General features: G+C 36.9%; 1 protein-coding gene across 1 annotated transcript; it reads left to right on the forward strand.

Moving 5' to 3' along the window:
* Window positions 1–1440: 1440 nt before the first annotated feature.
* NDUFA5 (NADH:ubiquinone oxidoreductase subunit A5) lies at window positions 1441–14398 on the forward strand. Its single transcript, XM_059074335.2, has 5 exons — window positions 1441–1564; window positions 1879–1923; window positions 5791–5907; window positions 11054–11119; window positions 14231–14398. Exons 1-5 carry the CDS (start codon window positions 1544–1546, stop codon window positions 14330–14332), a joined length of 351 nt encoding a protein of 116 aa, XP_058930318.1. The 5' UTR covers window positions 1441–1543; the 3' UTR covers window positions 14333–14398.
* The last annotated feature ends 5080 nt before the right edge of the window (window positions 14399–19478 follow it).

Genomic DNA, 19478 nt, shown 5'->3' on the forward strand with positions numbered 1-19478 from the left:
TGGTGGCGCAGTAGTTGAGAGTCCGCCTGCCGATGCAAGGGACACGGGTTCGTGCCCCGGTCCGGGAGGATCCCACATGCCGCGGAGCGCCTGGGCCCGTGAGCCGTGGCCAATGAGCCCGCGCGCCCGGAGCCTGTGCTCCGCAACGGGAGAGGCCACGACAGTGAGAGGCCCGCGTACCGCAAAAAAAAAAAAAAAAATCACTTGTGTGGTTCTGTGTTCCATACACTGAGTCAGGCACTTTACATATATTAACTCCTTTAATATATTCCAGAGAGGTAGGCAAGAATGGAAGCAGGAAGACCTGTTCTGGTTATTAGTTCTTTTTTTTAAAATTAATTTTTATTGGAGTATAGTTGCTTTACAAAGTTGTGTTAGTTTCTGCTCTTCAGCAAAGTGAATCAGTATACACATACGTATATCCCTCTTTTTTAGATTTCCTTCCCATTTAGGTCACCACAGAGTACTGAATGGAGTTCCCTGTGCTATACATTAGGTTCTCATTAGTTATCTATTTTATACGTAGTAGTGTATATATGTCAATCCCAATCTCCCAATTCATAGCTCTTTTCTTACTGATTTATGTTAAGTTCCTTATATGTTCTAGGCACCACTTATCTTTTGGTGATTATGTGGTTGCAAATACCTTCTCCTATTGGGTGGGTTGTTTTACCATTTAAGTTATATATATTCTCAATTTGTTGTGCTCTTCTCCCATTGACTTTTTAAGCAAATGCCCTTTTTAACTCCAGTCATCCCACAATTTTCAATTATTTCTTCTTCCCCGCTACCATTGCACTTGGCACGAACCTCTTTTGGAACACTTAACAAATTACTTATTAAGGCATGTCTTCGTCATTGGTCTGTGAATCTCGCGATGTGAGATGCTGTTTTACAAACTATGTCCCAGCAACTAACACATAACGGGTGTTCAATACATGTTTGTAGAGGTAAGTGAAAAAAAAGGGGTATGGTCCTGTATCACTTCACCGGGGAAAATGAGAAAATGGATGCTGTACTTCAGTGAGTGAAACAAAGGCTTGCGATGGGAAATGTCCTCTGGCTCTGCTTTGCGTCGTAAGACTGAGAATACTGAACTAACCTTTGCACCTAAGAGATCACTTAGACGATAGCTCCATGACCACCCTCATTCTACTGCACACTACGCTGTGGGAGAGAGGAATTCACCAAAGGTTAAGACGAATGCAGGTTCCTAGAGCGACTATGACCTCAATCTCCTAGTGTGTTTTTGTAGCTTGGAGGGTTTCCCTCAACCTTTGGGCAGGACGGACACGAACGGAGACGTAAGACATCTAACTTAACCTTTGCCCCACCCTCCTATTTTAGAGGCTTTGTGCACTCATTGCGCATGCGTCACTTTTTCTTTTAGGAATGGGCTGTGCCGAGCCTTTGCTCTGGTAAAGAGCCTCAGGGGGCGGGGCCAAGCTGTTTCCAAGGTGACGGAGTGGCGGCCTCTGTGGTGGATTGAGCGGGTCTGGGCAAGTTCCCAGAGTGCTGCGCGTCCCGGTTGCTCGGCGCTGTCATGGCGGGCTTGCTGAAGAAGGTGAGGCGGTTGGAGGTCACTGACGGAATTTAGACTGTGGGGATGGTGTCAGCCCGCGGGTGGTGGCCGGAACTGTCACGGGCTTGGCGGTGCTTCTGGGGGACTCATTTTGCTCTGCCCTTAGGGGTGACCAGTTTAGCGGCTCCTACCGGAGAGAGAGAAGAAAACTCCGAACCCCAGGGGCTTTGAGAGACCGTTAGCTGGTTTTAGGCCAGTTTTAGCCAGGACAGTAGTGGTTTTGCTTGTCGTAGCGTGGGTACACGAGGAATTGTAGTAAACAGCATGAATCGTGTTTTTTTTTTTTTTTTGAACAGACCACTGGCCTTGTAGGATTGGCTGTATGTGAGGGTCCACACGAGGTATGTACCTCTTTTCTTCCTTTCTGAATTTCCAAGGAAGCCTAGAACCCTGCGACCTTGTTTCTTCAATGGTTAACGGGATACGGATATTGCAAGCCCCAAATTACAACTCAGCGTGAGCTCTTGAGTCAACAGCGGTATTTAGTACTTGGTTTATCTGGTACCACGTTTTTGTTTGGTTGTTTTGCCATGATCTTTTTCTCAAACCATTTTCTTGTTGAGTTTTTCCGTGGCATTCTAGTGACTCACTTGTACTTTTGCGAGTGTCTTCCCAGATCAGTATCGCCATTTTCTACCTTTTCCCCCGCCTCACCTTTTCTTAGGTGCCTTACAGATTCTGTACACTTTCGATTACCAAAGATAGCGGTCTAGCAGTTGCCGCCTTTTGTCATCAGTTTTCCCTTCTAGTAGGTCTTTCCCGTCAGTATTCAGACATTCTTCCATCAAAAAAAAAAGACCTTCCTTGATCGTTCTCCTCCCTCCTATAATCACGCCATTTCTCTCCTTCCTTCCCCTTTACAGGTAACTCAAAAGTTAGCTGTACCTAACGGTCTCCTATTTCTCTTATTCCATTTTGAAGGCACTCCAGTCAGGCTTGGCCAGAACTGTTCTTTTGAAGGTCACCATGCTGCTAAATCCGATGGTCAGCTCACGTTTCTCATCTTTATTAACCCAATAGCAGCATTTGACTTATTTGGCACTGTCCATCAAACACTTTACTGTGCTTCAAGACACCTCAATCTCCTGGTGTGTTTTTTTTTTTCCCGACTTCTTTTGGCCTCCTTTTCTGCTTATCCCTCATATCCCTACTTCTAAATGGTGGAGTTCTAAGACTTTGTTCTTGGGTCTTTTCTCTATTTGTATTTGCTCTCTGTTGGTGTCTGGACCCATTCCGATGGTTGTAAATACCACCTACACACTGATAACTCTTGGGTTTCCGTGGCAAGCACACTGATCTCTTCCTTTATGGAAGTCTTGTATATTTCATTACTTAGTGGACATCTCCACTTGGATGTCAGGCAGGCAACCTAAACTTAACATGCCCAAAATTGGGTTCCTGATCTTCTCCCTAAAACCTGCTCTTCTCTCAGGTTTGCTCATCTCAGTGAACAGCAGTTCCATTTTTCTGTTCACTCAGTCAAAAGCCTTGAAATCATCTTTCATTCTTTTCTTTCTCTCACACCCCACATTTGGTACTTCAGTAAATCCTCTGGGTTCTACCTTCAAATTATATCCAAATTTTGCTTACTTCTCACTACCTCCTCTACTACCCTATTCTCATCTGCCATCATCATGGCTGTGGATAATTGCATTTGCTGCCTAACTGCCTCTCCCTGCTTTTCACTGCCTCAGTTTGACCTTTTTTTCAGCAAAAGTCTGCATGCTAAAATGTGAGTCAAGTCATGTGGCTCCTTTCCTCAGAATTCACCAGTGCTTTTCCATTTCACTCTAAATACAGAGGTTCTTACAGTGGTTCTCCAGATCACTATTCAACGGACTGTATTCTACTGATTTATCTTGTATGTTGTCTCTCTCTCTACTGGACTGTAGGTTTTCATCAAGACAGGGATTTTTTATTCTTTTGTTCACTGCTAGAACTATGCTAGCACATGGTATGTGCTCAGTAACTAATATTCGTTGAGTTAATGTCTTGTACTCATTACGAGTTCATAATGCCTTTAGACTCATTGTCTAAAACTGAACTCATGGTTTTCCCTTTCTAAATCTGTTTCTTCCACTGTGGAGTATTTTTCTTGATGGTATCAAAGTCTTTCTACTCTGCAGGCTGGGAATTGGACATCATAGTTGATACTTCTCTTACACTCTTTTATGTTCATGTTCACTCCAGCGATGAATTTTGTTGATCCTTTTCTATAACAGCTCTCCATTATGACCTCTCTTTTTTGTCCTACTATTATTACCACAGTTTAGTCCCTTGTTCTTGTGTAGAGAATTGTAGCAACCTTGTTACTGGCCTTCTCTGTTGCTCCTTTATCCTATTCTTTTAACTCACTACTGCCAGATTAATTTTTCTGAAGCACACATCTAATCACAATTTCCCTAAATCTTTTAATTGCCCACATAATCAAGCCCAAATGCTTTAACTTGCCATGCAGAACCACATACAGTCTGATTTGCTTTTTCTCCAACCTTATCTCCAAAGCATGTTCTCTGTGTCCTATATTCTAGCCATGTGCCGTCCAATAAAAATATAATGCAAGTCATAAATATAAACCATGCTTGTAGTAAAAAATTTTCTATGAGTCACTTTTTTTTAATAAGGAAAAAGTTAATATATTTTATTTTACCTAACATATCCAAAATATTACCATTTCAATGTATAATCAACATAAAAAATTAATGATATTTTATAGTCTTTTTTTCATACTAAATGTTCAAAATCCAGTGTGTAGTTACACTTAACAGCACATCTTAGTTCAGATTTGTCACATTTCAAGTGCTCAATGGCCAAATTTGGCTAGTGGCTACTATATTAGACAACACAGTTCAAGGGAAATGGAACTATATAATAATTACTTTACATTCCCTGTATTTTCTGCCATTCAGTCTTCTGTATGTATTCTATGTGTAAGATTGCCTTTTCTCACATCTTCAATGTCTAAGTCCTACCATCCTTCCAGGTCTATCTCAGATGCTGCCTTTTCTATGAAACCTTCTCTGATATCTGCTGATGTGACTCTTCTTTCCCCAATAGGATAATAATGCTCACATTTATTGAAACTTAATGTGTGCCAGGTACTAAGTTATAAAAAATCCTATGAAGCTGATATTATTAACATCCCCAGTTTAGAATCCATGTCTCTTACCGGACCTTCTATTGTCATGCCCTTTGCTAAAATTGAGAAGAAATGAGGCTAAGCCACACCCCCACGCACACACAACTTAGATTACATGTTATCTAACAAGCTCTACATTAGCATAGTAAAATACCCTCTATTACAGAACATCATATTCAAATATAGAAGTAATGTCTAAATATGCAGAGTACTTTTTAAGAAAAATGATTCTTAGAGGCCCTTAAGGTTGGTTTTGTTTATTCATATATATGGTGAATATATATGAATGAAATTAAGTATTAGCATCTACGGTTTCATACAATTAAACTAAAACAAATTTCAAATTAAATTTCAAAGAAATAATGAAAAATCCTCATCACATATGTATATTTATGATTATACTTAATATTTATGAACTGTGAATTAGGGTCTACTATAACAACTTTTTATCATATGACTTTATTGCTGGCTGCTGTATTGAACTTTAAGTTCAGTGTGCTTTAATACGTGCTGCTTTAATATGTGCAGTGACTCAGTTTTCTTGCTGCTTTTTTCTGTTGAGCCTGTGGTGAAATCTTCACATGATACCAACTTGATCATAGTCACTAAGCATAAGCACTGAAGTATCATCACTACATTCCGTTAAATTTGATCATACTGATAATATATTTTTCTGTTTCTATAGAAATCCAAATAAAACATTTTTTAAAAATCAGAATTTGCAGTGCTTAGGATCTCAATTTGAGACATATTGATTTAGTAAGTGATTTAATTTACCAAAATGATTGTTAGCAATAAGTTAGAATGCAGTTTTATTTTTGCTATCATACCTTTAACTTCTGTACAACTTTTGTCATACATACAAATATGAAAAGTTTCCATCTTTATATTCACATTTTTCCTAAGTTGTAAAGGGATCGATAGGCATAGACATGAAGAAGTTGCAGCAAGGAAAAGTTAAATGCTTTTTAAAAAAATAGGTGTGGATTTTTTTTTTTAATAATTGGTGAAACTTTTAAAATCTTTGGTGACATTTTAAACTGGAAATTTGTATTTTTTGTCTTTTCAGAGGCTAAAAATATTGTATACAAAGATTCTTGATGTTCTTGGACAAATCCCTAAAAATGCAGCGTATAGAAAGTATACAGAACAGATTACAAATGAGAAGCTGAGTATGGTTAAAGCGGTAAGTAGCTAACTTGATTTTGTTTTCTTGGATGTATGGTATCCAATGCAACATTTAACAAAAAAATTAAAAATTCAGTTGATTACTTTTTGCATATTCTGCACACTCTCCTTTCTATTCTCCTTCCTTCCGTGCGTTTCTTCCATCCTTTCTCCCTTTCATCATCAAACTCCTGTTTATTGAGTACTTTTTATATGACAGGCACTATAAATACAGGAGTCAAAGAATAAGATCGTCCCTTCCTTAAGTTAACATTATAGCTGTCATTTATCTCTCTTACGTGTCTAGTCCTTTATTGATCTTTTACTTCTTATCTATAGATATATCAATCTTTATTTCATTTTTCTAGTTTTAGAGTAGAGAAGAATGAAAACAAAACCGAAAAAAATATGTATATTGTGTTTAACAATTGTCAGGAATAACTGTTTTAAAAAGTGCTTTGTTATGAACAGAAGACCAAGTTAGTCTCTTAACTACCAAAAATTATATTGAGCTTTATTATGGACAGAATGTTTGTGTCCTCCCAAATTCATATGTTGAAGCCCTAACCCCACAGTGTGGAGTAATTAAGGTTAATGAGATCATAAGAGTGGTACACTGATCCAGTAGGATTAGTGTCCTTCTAAGAAGAAATACCGGAGAGTTCGCGTTCTCTGCCATGTAAGGACACAGCAAGAAGGTTGCTGTCTGCAAGCCAGGAAGAGAGCTCCCACCAGAAACGGACTCTGTCGTACCTTGATCTTGGACTTCCAGTATCCAGAATTGTGAGAAAATAAATTTTTCTTGTTTGAGCCATCCAGTCTACGTATGGTATTTTGTTATGGCAGCCCAGGCAGACTAATACAAGCATTTTACAGCTTCTGAATCAAAGGCCCTAGACAGGCAGGCACACAATAGACTGCTGCTACTCCTTTTATACTAAACTATATTGCACTGTTGTTAAATTTCCACACTAGCAGTTATTTCGTGGACTTTTGTAATTATCCAAAATAGTGTTCATAAACTCCAAAAGTTTAAGACCACTTATACATGTAATAAGTGGCCCTAATATAGTTTTCTTATTATTAGATCACCAAACTCTGTAGTCCAGAGAGAATTCTTACATTTTCTGCAGGTATATGGCAAAACAGTACAATTCGATTTGGAACTTTTATTCTCATCTTGGCAGTTCTGGAAGTAATTCACAGATTACAAGTCTCTAAAGGGGAAATTAACATTTCTTTTGAGTTCATCTTTCTTTAAGGAAAATGGGCTTATGCATTTTTTCCCATCTCATAGTAAGAAATTTCTCTTTTTTCTTTTCATGAGGTCTCTTCAGCTGTCTTTTTGCGGTATGCGGGCCTCTCACTGTTGTGGCCTCTCCCGTTGCGGAGCACAGGCTCCGGACGCGCAGGCCTAGCAGCCATGGCTCACGGCCTAGTTGCTCCGCGGCATGTGGGATCTTCCCAGACCGGGGCACGAACCCGTGTCTCCTGCATCAGCAGGCGGATTCTCAACCACTGCGCCACCAGGGAAGCCCTCTGCAGCTGTCTTATTCTCTGCTTTCCTTCTCTACAGCCGTGTTCCCCTTTAATCATTTCTTCTCTGTTTCTCTTTTAGCCTTCCATTTTATTATCATCTTTCAGTTAGCCTCAAAATGTATTTAGCGTTTTCCTACCTTAAAAGAAAAAGAAAACTTATCCTTATATTTTCCTTTCCTTTTGCCAATGTCACCCAAAGAAGAGTTCACTGTCATTGCTTTCACTTAATAGTTCTAAAATTCTTTTCTCTGACCTAGGCTGTTTCAGTTGCCTTATAACTAAATTGGTCTGTTCAGTTCTATCATATTTCATTATATGCCGTGCACTGCCAATAGAGTTTTTTTTTCAGTATGTAAATATGATCATGAGATCTTCCTGCTTAAAACCTTACTATGGTTTCCTGTTCAGCGTTTCTCAAAGGCTGAGTTTAAGAATTTATGCTGGTCTGGTTATGTGAAACTCATCTAGCTACCTTTATCTGCATGATTTTGACGTATAGCCAGGTTTGGGAGCCACTGGCTTATAGGATGAAGTCTTTAGCATGGTATGGAAGCCCCCTCAAGATCTGGCTCTAAGTTATCTTCTCAATCTTATCTTGTTGTTTCCTGTTTTGTACACTATACTTCAGTAATACCAGACTGCTGACAGTTATGTGAGTTCCATGCAATTTTATTTTTGGTTTCTTTGTATTTTCTCTTCCCTCTTCCTGGAATACCCTTACCTTGTCTGCCAGGCAGTTCTTACTCAGTCCTCAAGATCCATTACTTCCTCTGTGAAGCCTTTTATGTCTTCTCTACTAGTTCATAAGCTACTTGTGAATTGCATTCATCTTTTTATCCCAAGAATCTAGCTTAGTGCCTGACACTTAATAAGGTCCTTAGAAATATTTGTTTATCCAAAAGGCTGTATACAAATAAGTTTTAAAAACACCAAGCGCTATGTAATAGCTATATTGCTGAATCCTGTTTGATAAAATTAACATAGATTTTTAACCCCCACCCATAGAGCCATGGAATCTTCAGGGAATATTGTCATGATTATAAAGTGTCTAAGCCTAAAATGGAAATAAAAGTAAATATTTTTTTCAGATTATAGTAGGGAGATAGTAATAAGAGCATAGTGATAAAAAGCACTGGTTTGTGGTCTTTCCAAAATTTTCATCTCAGCTCTAATAATTATTTGGTGAGTTGGCATATTGCCCATTTTCTCTGTCTCAATTCCCTCATCTATAACTTGGAAATAATAATACCTGCCTTGAACACTTGTTGTTAGGACTGAATGGGTAATATATGTACAGTGCTTAACACAGTTGCAAGCATATAGTGAGCATTCAGTACATGGTACCTTATTAAGCTTGGTGGCATTATGCCATTAGTAAATAAAACTCACATTATTGACCCAACTTAAGTAAGACAAATTTTGAATTGTTTTCCCAACACAGGCTTTTCCTGAGTTGAAAATAATGTTGAATATTCCTTGCCTTCTCTACATTCTCCCTCCTGGGTATCATGACAGTGACCAGCTTCCCTGTTTTGTTATTAATTTTTGGCTTCATAGCTCAGTCATTTTGAGTTAAACAAACATTTCTCAAACATGTTCATCTGCTTTTTTTCCCTCTCTTTTCTAACTACTCTGTATTTATTCAAGAAACACTTAATGCATGTCTATCGTATGCCACATATGGTTCTGGGCATGGAAGCTAGTGCCTACATGGCAATGAACAAAACATAAAAATCCGTGCCTTGGAGATTATACATTAATGATGGGAGGCAAAGAAATAAATAAGAAAAATAAGTGAATGAACAAGTACATTACGTAGTGTGTTAGAACATAGTAAGTGCAGTGAAGGAAATTAAAGAAGGAAGAATGGTGTGTATGAGGCTAATGAGGGGTGTTACAATATGTATTAGTTTTCTATGGTTGCTTTAACAAATTACAACAACCTTGGTGAGTTAAAATAATAGAAATTTATTGTCTTATATTTATGGAAGCTAAAATTAGTATCAGGGGCCAAAATCAAGGTGTCAGCAGGCCTGCACTCCCTTTGGCGGCTTTAGGATAGAATTCATTCCTTGCCTTTTCCAGCTGTGGTGGCTTTTGTTATTCCTTGGCTTGTGGCTGAGTCACTCCAGTCTTTACTTTTTCTTCTTCCATGTGTAATTTCCCTCTGCCTCTCTCTTGTAAGGACACCTATAATTGTATTTAGGGCTCACTCAGATAATCTAGGATAATCTTCCCATTCCAAGATCCTTAATCACATCTGTGAAATATTTGCCATATAAAGTAACATTCATAGATTCCAGGGATTAGTTCATGTATAGTTTGTGGGGCATTATTCCAGCCTACCACAGTATAAATTATCAGAGTGGTTCTCACTAAGAAGAAGATGTATGAGCAAAGACTTTGATGGAAGTGGAGGAACAAGCCATACAGATATCTTGGGTCAGCCAGCAGATGCCCTGAGACAGATGCCAATTCCTGTAGAAAATAACTTTTTTTTTTCTCCCTCATTTCACTCCATTTATAGGCCAAGAAGCTACCCTATTTACACCTTATTTACATATGCATGTGTATATATAGATCATGGTTTCTGGCTCTCAAAAAGCTTGGTCTACTAGAAAATAAATATATGTCATTGAATGTTCTAGTTACTATATTAACTTTTTTTTTTTTTTGGAGTCAAAGTGGGGAAGCACAGTGGCTATTTTATTTTTAATTATTTTTTTTAACTTCTTATTTTATATTGGAGTATAACCAATTAACAATGTTGTGATAGTTTCAGGTAACCGTTTATTGAAGAATAATGTACATAAAGAAACGTGCAGACATTTTAGAACTTGATGTATTTTCACAAAGTAATCACACACATCAACACTAAATCAAAAAAGAGGACATTTCCAGAATGCCAAAACCCTTTCTTGTTCTTCTCAAGGTTACTACCCTACTGAAGATAACTACTCTTCTGACCTCCAACACCACAGATTCATTTTGCCTGGTTTTGAACTTTTTATAAGTGGAATCATCAATATGTATTTGTCTGGTTTCTTTTGCTTAATAATATGTTTGAGAGGATCATCTATGTTTTTGCATATAGTTGTAGTTTGTTCATTCTCATTGCTCTATAATATTCTATTATATTTAAATACTACAGTTTATTCATTAATTCTATTATATATGGTCATTTGGATTGTTTCTGATTTGGGGATGTAATTTATGCTGCTGTGAACATTCTTGAACATGTCATTTGGTTAAGGTATTATGCATTTCTGTTTGGCAGATACCTAGGAGTAGAGTTCTGGGTCATAGGGTAGCATTTATTTTTAATGCTGATGCTTAAGAGGAAATTTAGGAAGTACTAAGAAAATAAAGTATTTTAAAATCCATATTTTATAAAAACTGAATTAAACATCATATTCTTACCCTTGATAAGCACATCAGTAAACGTTTAACACTTTTAATATTAAGACAGAAAAGCAATAAAATAGTAGAGAGATGAAATGGCTCTTAACCAGATATTAGGTAAAAATTAGCAAGGGTACAATGAAAGAAAAATTAATTACATTTGTCATATTAAGTGCTTTTTGTGCTTCTTTAACTATTTTTTTCTTTTTTCCCTTAAATTATAGGAACCAGATGTTAAAAAATTAGAGGAGCATCTTCAGGGAGGCCAAATAGAAGAGGTGATTCTTCAGGTAAAGAAAAGTTGAATATTCAAATGTTTAGCTTCAAATGTTCAAAGGCACAATGTTATAGAGGTACAAAACTGACATTCCAGAAAGAAAGGAAAACTAAACTTTTAAATTTATATCAATTCATCCAATAGAAGACTAACCACATAAGAAAATGCATACTCTGACATGTGTATGTCAGTTAACTATTTATCATTGATTATAATTTGAATTTATGAGGCTTTTGTTGGAAGTTTGGAATTTAATTAGCATGTTCTTGTTAGCCTTTCCTTAGTTCAAATTAGTAACACAATTAGTATTATTGCTATTTGAATAATTTATCTTTTTAGATACATATACTTTTACATTTTAAAGGGTTACTATATTTTTAATATGGAAAAATACCGATCTTTTGAGTCATAAAATGTAGTTTCATTTTTATTTTTGACTCTTGAAGGTTAAATTCTTAAAATATGTTTTTGTATTTCATGTTTTGTAATTTATATTGTTAAAGTTTTTACTCTGTCATTTGTTTTTAGTGTTTTTCTTATATATTTTTTTGAGTTTTTTTTCAAATAAAAGATATTAACCTTAAATTTTTGCTATATTGGTTTTTTTTTCTTTTTTTAGTCTGTTCTTTACCTTTTGACTTTAAGGATTTTCTCCCATATGTAGAGGTTCTTAAATTTTGTACTTGGTCAGAGCACTTGCCCTCTGCCCACTCCCCGTTTAATCTCCCCTCCTTCCCAATATTCTACATAGGGTTAGAATGTCTTCCCCTATAAGGGTCTGATAAGTGTGTAATTCTATTTCATGTAATTTTTACATTTTTCATATTTTTAAAAAATGTAAACATTTTTTCTTAAGTTTTCTTGCCTTTTATCAAAATCTCTTACCAATAGACATAATATATAAATTTGAAAGAATTGTTAGATGGCTCTGTTAAAAGAGAAATGGAGTATTCAGACAGCTTTCTATAAATGTAGACTGTTTCAGTCATTCAGAGGCCTATTTTCTTGGCCTTCCTATTCATTTGCCAGGTTGAATATGGTACTAGATAAAGTGTTATGGGAATTTAATGCAAACTTATTATTGTCTTCCTTCTGTTCCTCTTTCTTTGCTACCTGATTTCACTTTGATCATAACTTTAGTTTAGCTGGTACATTAGTTTATCATGCAGTTATAGTCGTGGGGTACATTAAGTATTTTTACGTTATCTGTGCAGTTCTCAAATTTTCATGGGCTATGCTAAGGTTAAATTTTAATAATGCTTTATTTAACCCAGTAGATCTAAAACAATATCATTGAAACATATCATCAATGTAAAAAATTAAGACGTTTTACTTTTTTTTTATACTAAGTCTTTAAAATCTGGTGTGTATTTTATACTCTCAGCACATCTGAATTTGAACTAGCTACATGTCAAGTGCTCACTCAGTAGTCACAGGTAGGTAGTGGCTACCATACTGGACAGCCCATTTCTAGAGGGACATATGAGAGGAATGAGGAAAGGTTAGTGTGCCAGAGAAGAGGGAGGAAGTGGATATGGGCACCACATGCCAGCTGAGTCCAGCTCCCTGAAGTAGGGCTAACTTCAGTGGTGTTCAGGGGTAGGAACCCTCCTCAGCGTGCAGTGACTTTTTGGGGGCATAGAGAAGGCATGAATGTTCAAGAGACAAAAGTCAAAGGGCATTCAGAGAGAGAGTCATCTTTAGGGATAGTTTTAATCAGTATTTTCTCATTTCAGCATTAGGAAATACCTTACCCCCAGATTTCTGTTTACCTACTCTTTTTAACTCATTGTTTATATACATTTTAGACTGTTGCTGCTAAACATAGATTGGCTGTTTTGCACCACTGGCATAAATGAGGCATTGCCTTTTTTTTTTTCCTTTGTCATGGCTCACGGGCTCCTTAGTTGTGGCTTGCTGGCTCCTTAGTTGTGGCATGCAAACTCTTATTTGCAGCATGCACGTGCGATCTAGTTCCTGGACCAGGGATCGAACCCAGGCCCCCTGCATTAGCAGCTCAGAGTCTTAATCACTGCACCACCAGGGAAGTCCCAAGGCATTGTCTTTTAACTGGATGATTATAGCCTCTGATAGAAACTAAGCATTCATTCTGTGTTTGAATTCTTTCTCTGATGTCCTGACAGGTGTTCAACAGTGTTCTTCTAAGTTGACCAGAGTTGTCATAGGTCTTTTTGCTGTGGAAAAAATGTGAAATAAGAAGATAGCTAAATAGGGAGATCAGTTTGGTGCTTTGTGTCCACCTAGAGGGGTGGGATAGGGAGGGTGGAAGGGAGGCGCAAGAGGGAAGAGATATGGGGATGTATGTATATGTATAGCTGATTCACTTTGTTATACAGCAGAAACTAACACACCATTGTAAAGCAATTATACTCCAATAAAGATGTTAAAAAAAAAAGACCTAAAATATATTTGTTAAATATGTTGTAAATTGTGTTTGAAAGGAAAAATTAAATGTAACATAATCTGATTAAGGAAACTGATTTGATTGATCAATAAAAATACAACTATTGTATTCTCTTACACTTCACAATTTTACAGATTGTGGGTCTGAAGGATCATGGGTCATGAAATCAGTTTAGGTGGATTGTGACTAGTTTTTTTTTTTTTTACATTCAATAGAAAATAGAGTGTATGACAGCTAGTAACGGTGATGATATTTTTAATTTTGTTTTAGTTGTATGTGCATCTTGTGGATCCCTTAGTAAAAAAAAAAAAAATTTTTTTTAAAGGTGGGCCATGGTAAAATAAAGTTTGAAAGCCATTAACATAAATTGAGAGACATACTTCTTCAGAGAATTTGTAGTCTAAATGGTGAAACAGACAATTAAGATAAAAAACTCACCAACTAAACTTTTGAATACTAAAAGCAAATTTTAATCAAATAGAAGAAATCAAAAACCATCCTTTCTTACTCATGATGATTGTGTAGCTGTGAGAATTAAGGTAATTTAATTAATGATGTTCAACTTGTGATGGTGGAACAGCTTATTATGTATTAATATGAAAGAAGTAGCTCTACTAGTTTATATTTCAGTTATTAGCTGTGATAAATATATATTAGACAATATAATCAAATGATCTTTTAAACATTTCTTATTAACAGGCTGAAAATGAACTAAGTCTGGCAAGAAAAATGGTGCAGTGGAAACCATGGGAGCCTTTAGTGGAAGAGCCTCTTGCCAACCAATGGAAATGGCCAATATAAACATCATTAAATGACTTGTGTGTTTATGGGAAACTGATGTAATTAAATACTCTGTTATATTAAAAATATTTCCATATTATTGACATCTTATAATCAAGAAAACTGATACAGAACATACATAGGAGACTTGATAAAATCACTGATTATGTAATAGGGACTTGTGAATCGGTTTTTGATTTGTAGAGCATTCATTCAAATTATTTCAAAAATATTTTTTAAAACAAATGTGGGAAGATTTGAAAGTTAATTGGAAAAATTCCTATAGATCTCCAATGCAGGGGCCATATTCAAAAGGTGAAGTATTTTTAGTAGTATCTTCAACACATCATTTAATTTATTTTATTCTGAAAAAACATAAAAGGTACTTAGTTATTATTATTGTTTAAACAAATTTATAGGTCACTGTTTGAAGTAGTAAGAAAAAACCTATCAAATTAGAATTCATTGTACACTTGAGAAAATTGATTTGGTATTTGAAAGAAAAATTTTTATTTATAATGGTAGTTGGAAAAACTTTTCCTTTTGTCTCATTTTTAAGGAAGTTAGCTTTCTGGCCCTTTGCCTTTAGTTTTCTTGATCAACTGAAGTACAGGAGGATAGAGAGAGAATTTCTGTGAAAGAAGAGACACTAAGAGTTCTTAAAGTTTATCTGACTTACAGATAGGCTTATATTCAAAACATCTTAGTTGTATGGTTATAACTTCAAAGTGGAATCATTAAGTAGTTTTCACTAATTTCCAGTATGAGTGCAGCTGGGTATCAAACAAGATAAATGCTGTTCAAAGAAAGAAGCAGTTTGGTAAGTTTAAGGTTAAACAAAAATAAAATTACTTTTCATATGTCCTCACCTTTTCTACCTAGCCTCCTATCATTTCTAAGTAAATTTGGTAGTTCTTACCTTCAAAGATAAGAACAAAGTACTTTTGTTTTTTTGTGTGTGTATGTGTACATGGACATGTGTTTTGCTATCTCTTGTGGCCAAACAGAACCTTTCAGAATTTTTGGAATGAGGGAAAAAAAATGTATTTTTATTTTTTTCCAATATTTCTCCCCTTATATAGATGTAAATTGAATGCTAAAGGAATATTTAAAGTGGATTGAGTTAATTTTTAGCAATCAGACTGCGAGAGGACGCTTCTGTGTGGGAAGTTGGAAAAGCATTTGGGAGCGAGTCCAGGGGCTCTCATTCCCAGGCTCTAGCACTACCGTGAACTCAGTGACTAAGTCGAGGCACGTGGACAGTTTCTCAAAAGAACCTATTTATTTCCTTCTCTGTAAAAGAAGTAGAATTTATGATTTATATCTTCCTTTTCAGTTCTAACCATTTGCTTTAATATATAATTTTACTGAGGTCAAAATATATGATCTTAAAGCATGTTTGCATAGGTGCTTTCAAGCTATTTTTCTGGCCAACAATTTTTTCAGGTCCTTTGGGTACACGAAAACAGAAAGATGACTTGATACATACTTCCAGCTCCATTTCTCCCATGATCCTTGGCATCTTATATATTTCACCAGCAGAACTCCTGTGGCTGTTAATAAAAGAGGACCTTATATGATGTTTACATTAGAAATTAGAATGCTAGTTGTAGAATAGCAGTAGTAGTCATAGTAATAATAATAATGACTAATGTTTGTTAATGTTTGCCAGGCAATTTTCTAAGTACTTGACTAATGTCACTCATTAAATCTGCTTTACAACTCTTAAGAGTGAGATCCTGCAGATTTTTCCAGATAAAGAAACCAGAATTCAGTTGCAAGTAGTGCTCCCCTGCAATTAGGCAACATGGGGACCCTGGAGAAACTGAGGCAAAGAGACAGTGTAATAACATACCCAACGTTACATAGTAAGATGTGGAGCTAACTTTTGAAACTAGACAGTCTTGCTCCAGAACTCATGCTCCTAAACGTTACATTTTTTTTGTATGAATATGCTTGGGATGCTGTCCCTCCTGCCAGTACTGTTTGGACTGCACCCAAAGAATGTAGATCTAAAAAAAAAAAGAACGTAGATCTGCTTTCTTAACTTTTCTGTCAAAATACCTATAAAAAACAAATATAAAGTAATAAACTGGATTTCATTTTGTACAGAAATCTTCATATGGATCATAGGCAGATAACGTTAACGGGGTAGGTATTTTAAAGACATCACTGTGTGGTCCACTCTTTTACACTTCCTAGCTGCCATTCCAACTGCCCCTGTAATCTTACACCTGATTGTTTTTATGTCTGCAGATGTTTTCCAGGTGCTTTTTATAAACTTCCAGATGAACCTTTCCTGATCTTTTGCAGCTGATTCTTCTATTTAAAGATCTTCAGTTGTTGCTGAGTGGCTTCTAGACTAATTTGAGTAGTTTTCCGAGTGGCCCATTTCAGTCTCCCTGGGCTCCTCACAGGTCTCATTCAAGTAAATCACCGTAATCCAGGCACCTCAAGAAAAAGAAGCTAATCAGTTTGAGCTTTGCAGACAAAGAAGAAAGTAGCAGCAAAGTGATGCCCCCTTTTTCCAGTCTGTGGACTCAGTGCAGAATATTCAAATTTCTGGCATTCTTTCCTTTGGGATGAAAATGGCTTATATCTAGGATAAGCATATAATTTTTCATTCATTGTGTAATGATTGTGAGCGTGAAAGGAAGTATGATAAGAATGATAGGTATAAGCCATGGCTATCCTGGGCACACAGGATATGGCTGAGCCTTGAGGGTTGCCATCCTTTCTGATCAGGAGAAGCTGGGGAAGTTGTCTGCCTTTCTGAATAGAAAGGATATGATGCCAGCAGTGGCAGCCAATCATGTGCCGCCAGACCTCAGGTGTCATTTTGCCTCTTCCCCATTCCACTCCCTGACTGCTCTCCCTCCGAACTGGGGATGGAAGTAAGGAAGCTTATCTCTGTTTTAAGTTCCTTTTCTAATCCTAAAGTATAGTTAGAGAAGTGAAGCTAATTGAGCTTTTTTGTGGTTACAAGGCAAAGCAGATTTATTTTTGAGCACAGCAGTGAAGATTAGGATACTAGATAAAAAGGAAAGCAATCTTCTGTCAAATCGAGAAGCTCAGGATTCTTTTTTTTTTTTTCACTGTAAAAAGGCAGCTTACATTATTCTTGTGATGCTGGTGGGTGCAAGCAACCTGTCGGCCTCCATTTCTGAGCTGGAGGGGCCCCAGAGGCCCTGAGGTCAGCTCTCTAAGTGCAAGGGTCCCTGAGGGCTGCCTGGTCCACATTTGCAAAGTGGAGTTCAGGACAACTTCTCCCCCGGTCAACCCAGCCGGTTTGCCTGCCTCTCACTTCGGTCCAGGTGAGAGCTTCCTCAAATCCACATGACTCTTGTCACCAGATTCTTAAGTAGCTGAATTTAGGACCTACTATGATGGGAAGACTTGTTGTGTTGCCTTCAGAAGTTAAGTCTCTTTACCTGATGCTTCATCAGGCTTTTCAAATTGGCCTTCTCACTGGGCCAGCTCTTCTAATTCCTTCTAACAGCCAAAACAGTTTTCCAGAGTCTGTGTTCTTCTGTTTACCCAGGAACTCTCCCATGAAATTGAAGATCACTTTCATTTTTCTCAAAAAGCCAAGATCTTCAGGTCTTGCAGGACCTTGCCTACCGTGTTCTCCAATTGAAGAGAGGACTGTAGAGCTTGAACCCTTGCCACGTCCCCAGTTATCTACATTAGGCTTCTTAATCACTGGAAGGCAGTTTGCTACCCTCACATTTTTTCTTCAAAGGGAGAAAATCAGTGCTCCATCGAAGAAAATTCCCACATATAGGTTAGTATCAGCCTTTTCTTTTTCCTCCCACTCTCAAGGGCTTTATAGACAAATGGAAGTTAAAGAAACTGCCTGTGCAAGTGTGTTCTGGGGTCTAGGGTAAAGCAGCAAGTCACTGAACATACCGTGAGGGGTATTTTGCATCTTAGGTCAGAATTTCCTTTGAAACTCAGTACTTAGTGGGATGGCAGCCTATACTACAATTACAATGGAGAAAAATAAATGAGAAGATAGGAGTTTGGTTTAGGGGAGAATGAAGAGGTTTATTTTCAATAGAATTCACAAGAAATTGTACGGGAGCAAAACTTGCCACCCCTATATGTCTGTGGCATGCAGATTATTTTGAGCTGAAAACAATCAAGGCCTAAAAGACTCAGGAAGAAATTTTGAAGGAAGCTATCACCATACATAACTATAGTATGAACTAGGTTTATAGACAGGGAGGAACCTAGCAAAGTCTGTTAAAACTTCCGTGTCCCATTGTCTCTTCGTGGCCCAGCAAACATTTATTTACCAAACATTCGCTCTTTTATATCCTTGTGAAATGCCTTCCTCCCCTCTGAAGTCCCAAACCACTACCCACAACATCCTCTTGTCTTTAGCTAAAGATGGTATTTAATGTGAGGGTTTCAGCCATTTTGGTGAGTTACTCAGATTTCCTGGGTCTCTCCCATGTATGTGTTATTAAAATTTGTGTGATTTTCTCTTGTTAATCTGTCTCATGTCAACTTAATTTTCTGACCAGGCAGAAGACCCTAGAAGGGTAGAGGAAAATTTCTTCCTCCCCAACAAAATCAAAGTGGGAATGTGATACAGAAATTGAATTATTTATGGGTAACTGAAGAAATTTATTCGAATGTTTTCATTTAGAGGTAATAAGCCAAAACTCTCCTTAGTGAAGGAAAATATGAGAAAAATAGTGAATTAGAATAGGCTACCCCTAAATCCCAATGTCTTAATACAACAAAAGTTTGTTTCTTATTCATATTACATGTCTAATGAGGGTCGACAGTGCTCAAAAGAGTCACACAATGGATCTGGGCTGAGAATGATGACATTTCAACATGTGGTTTCATAAACACAGAGGCAAGGGAAAGGGAACATGGCAAATCATATATAGAAACAAGAAATAGAAAACCAAAGTTAAAAAAAATTTTGGGGGGAATGTACTATAGAACTCTTAACTTGCCACACATTGCTAATATTGAGTTTTCAAAGTGGTCTTTTGGTCTATATTAGTTGCTAAGTTTTTGTTGTGTGCGTACATGATATGTATGGTCAATTAGCTTCTTTCTATACATGACTGTAAATGAAAAGCATTGCAGAGATTCTTTTTTGGGATTTCTCATGATCTTCAAATATTTTGGTTTCTTTTTCAGGTGA

The sequence above is a fragment of the Kogia breviceps genome, chromosome 9 (genome assembly GCF_026419965.1).
Source record: "Kogia breviceps isolate mKogBre1 chromosome 9, mKogBre1 haplotype 1, whole genome shotgun sequence".
NCBI lineage: Eukaryota > Metazoa > Chordata > Mammalia > Artiodactyla > Physeteridae > Kogia > Kogia breviceps.

Coding starts and splice junctions, on each gene's coding strand:
- NDUFA5 (XM_059074335.2), top strand. CDS start 1,544: ATGGCGGGCTTGCTGAAGAAG. Junction 1,565..1,878: donor TGGCGGGCTTGCTGAAGAAG/GTGAGGCGGTTG, acceptor TTTTTTGAACAG/ACCACTGGCCTTGTAGGATT. Junction 5,908..11,053: donor AGCTGAGTATGGTTAAAGCG/GTAAGTAGCTAA, acceptor CTTAAATTATAG/GAACCAGATGTTAAAAAATT.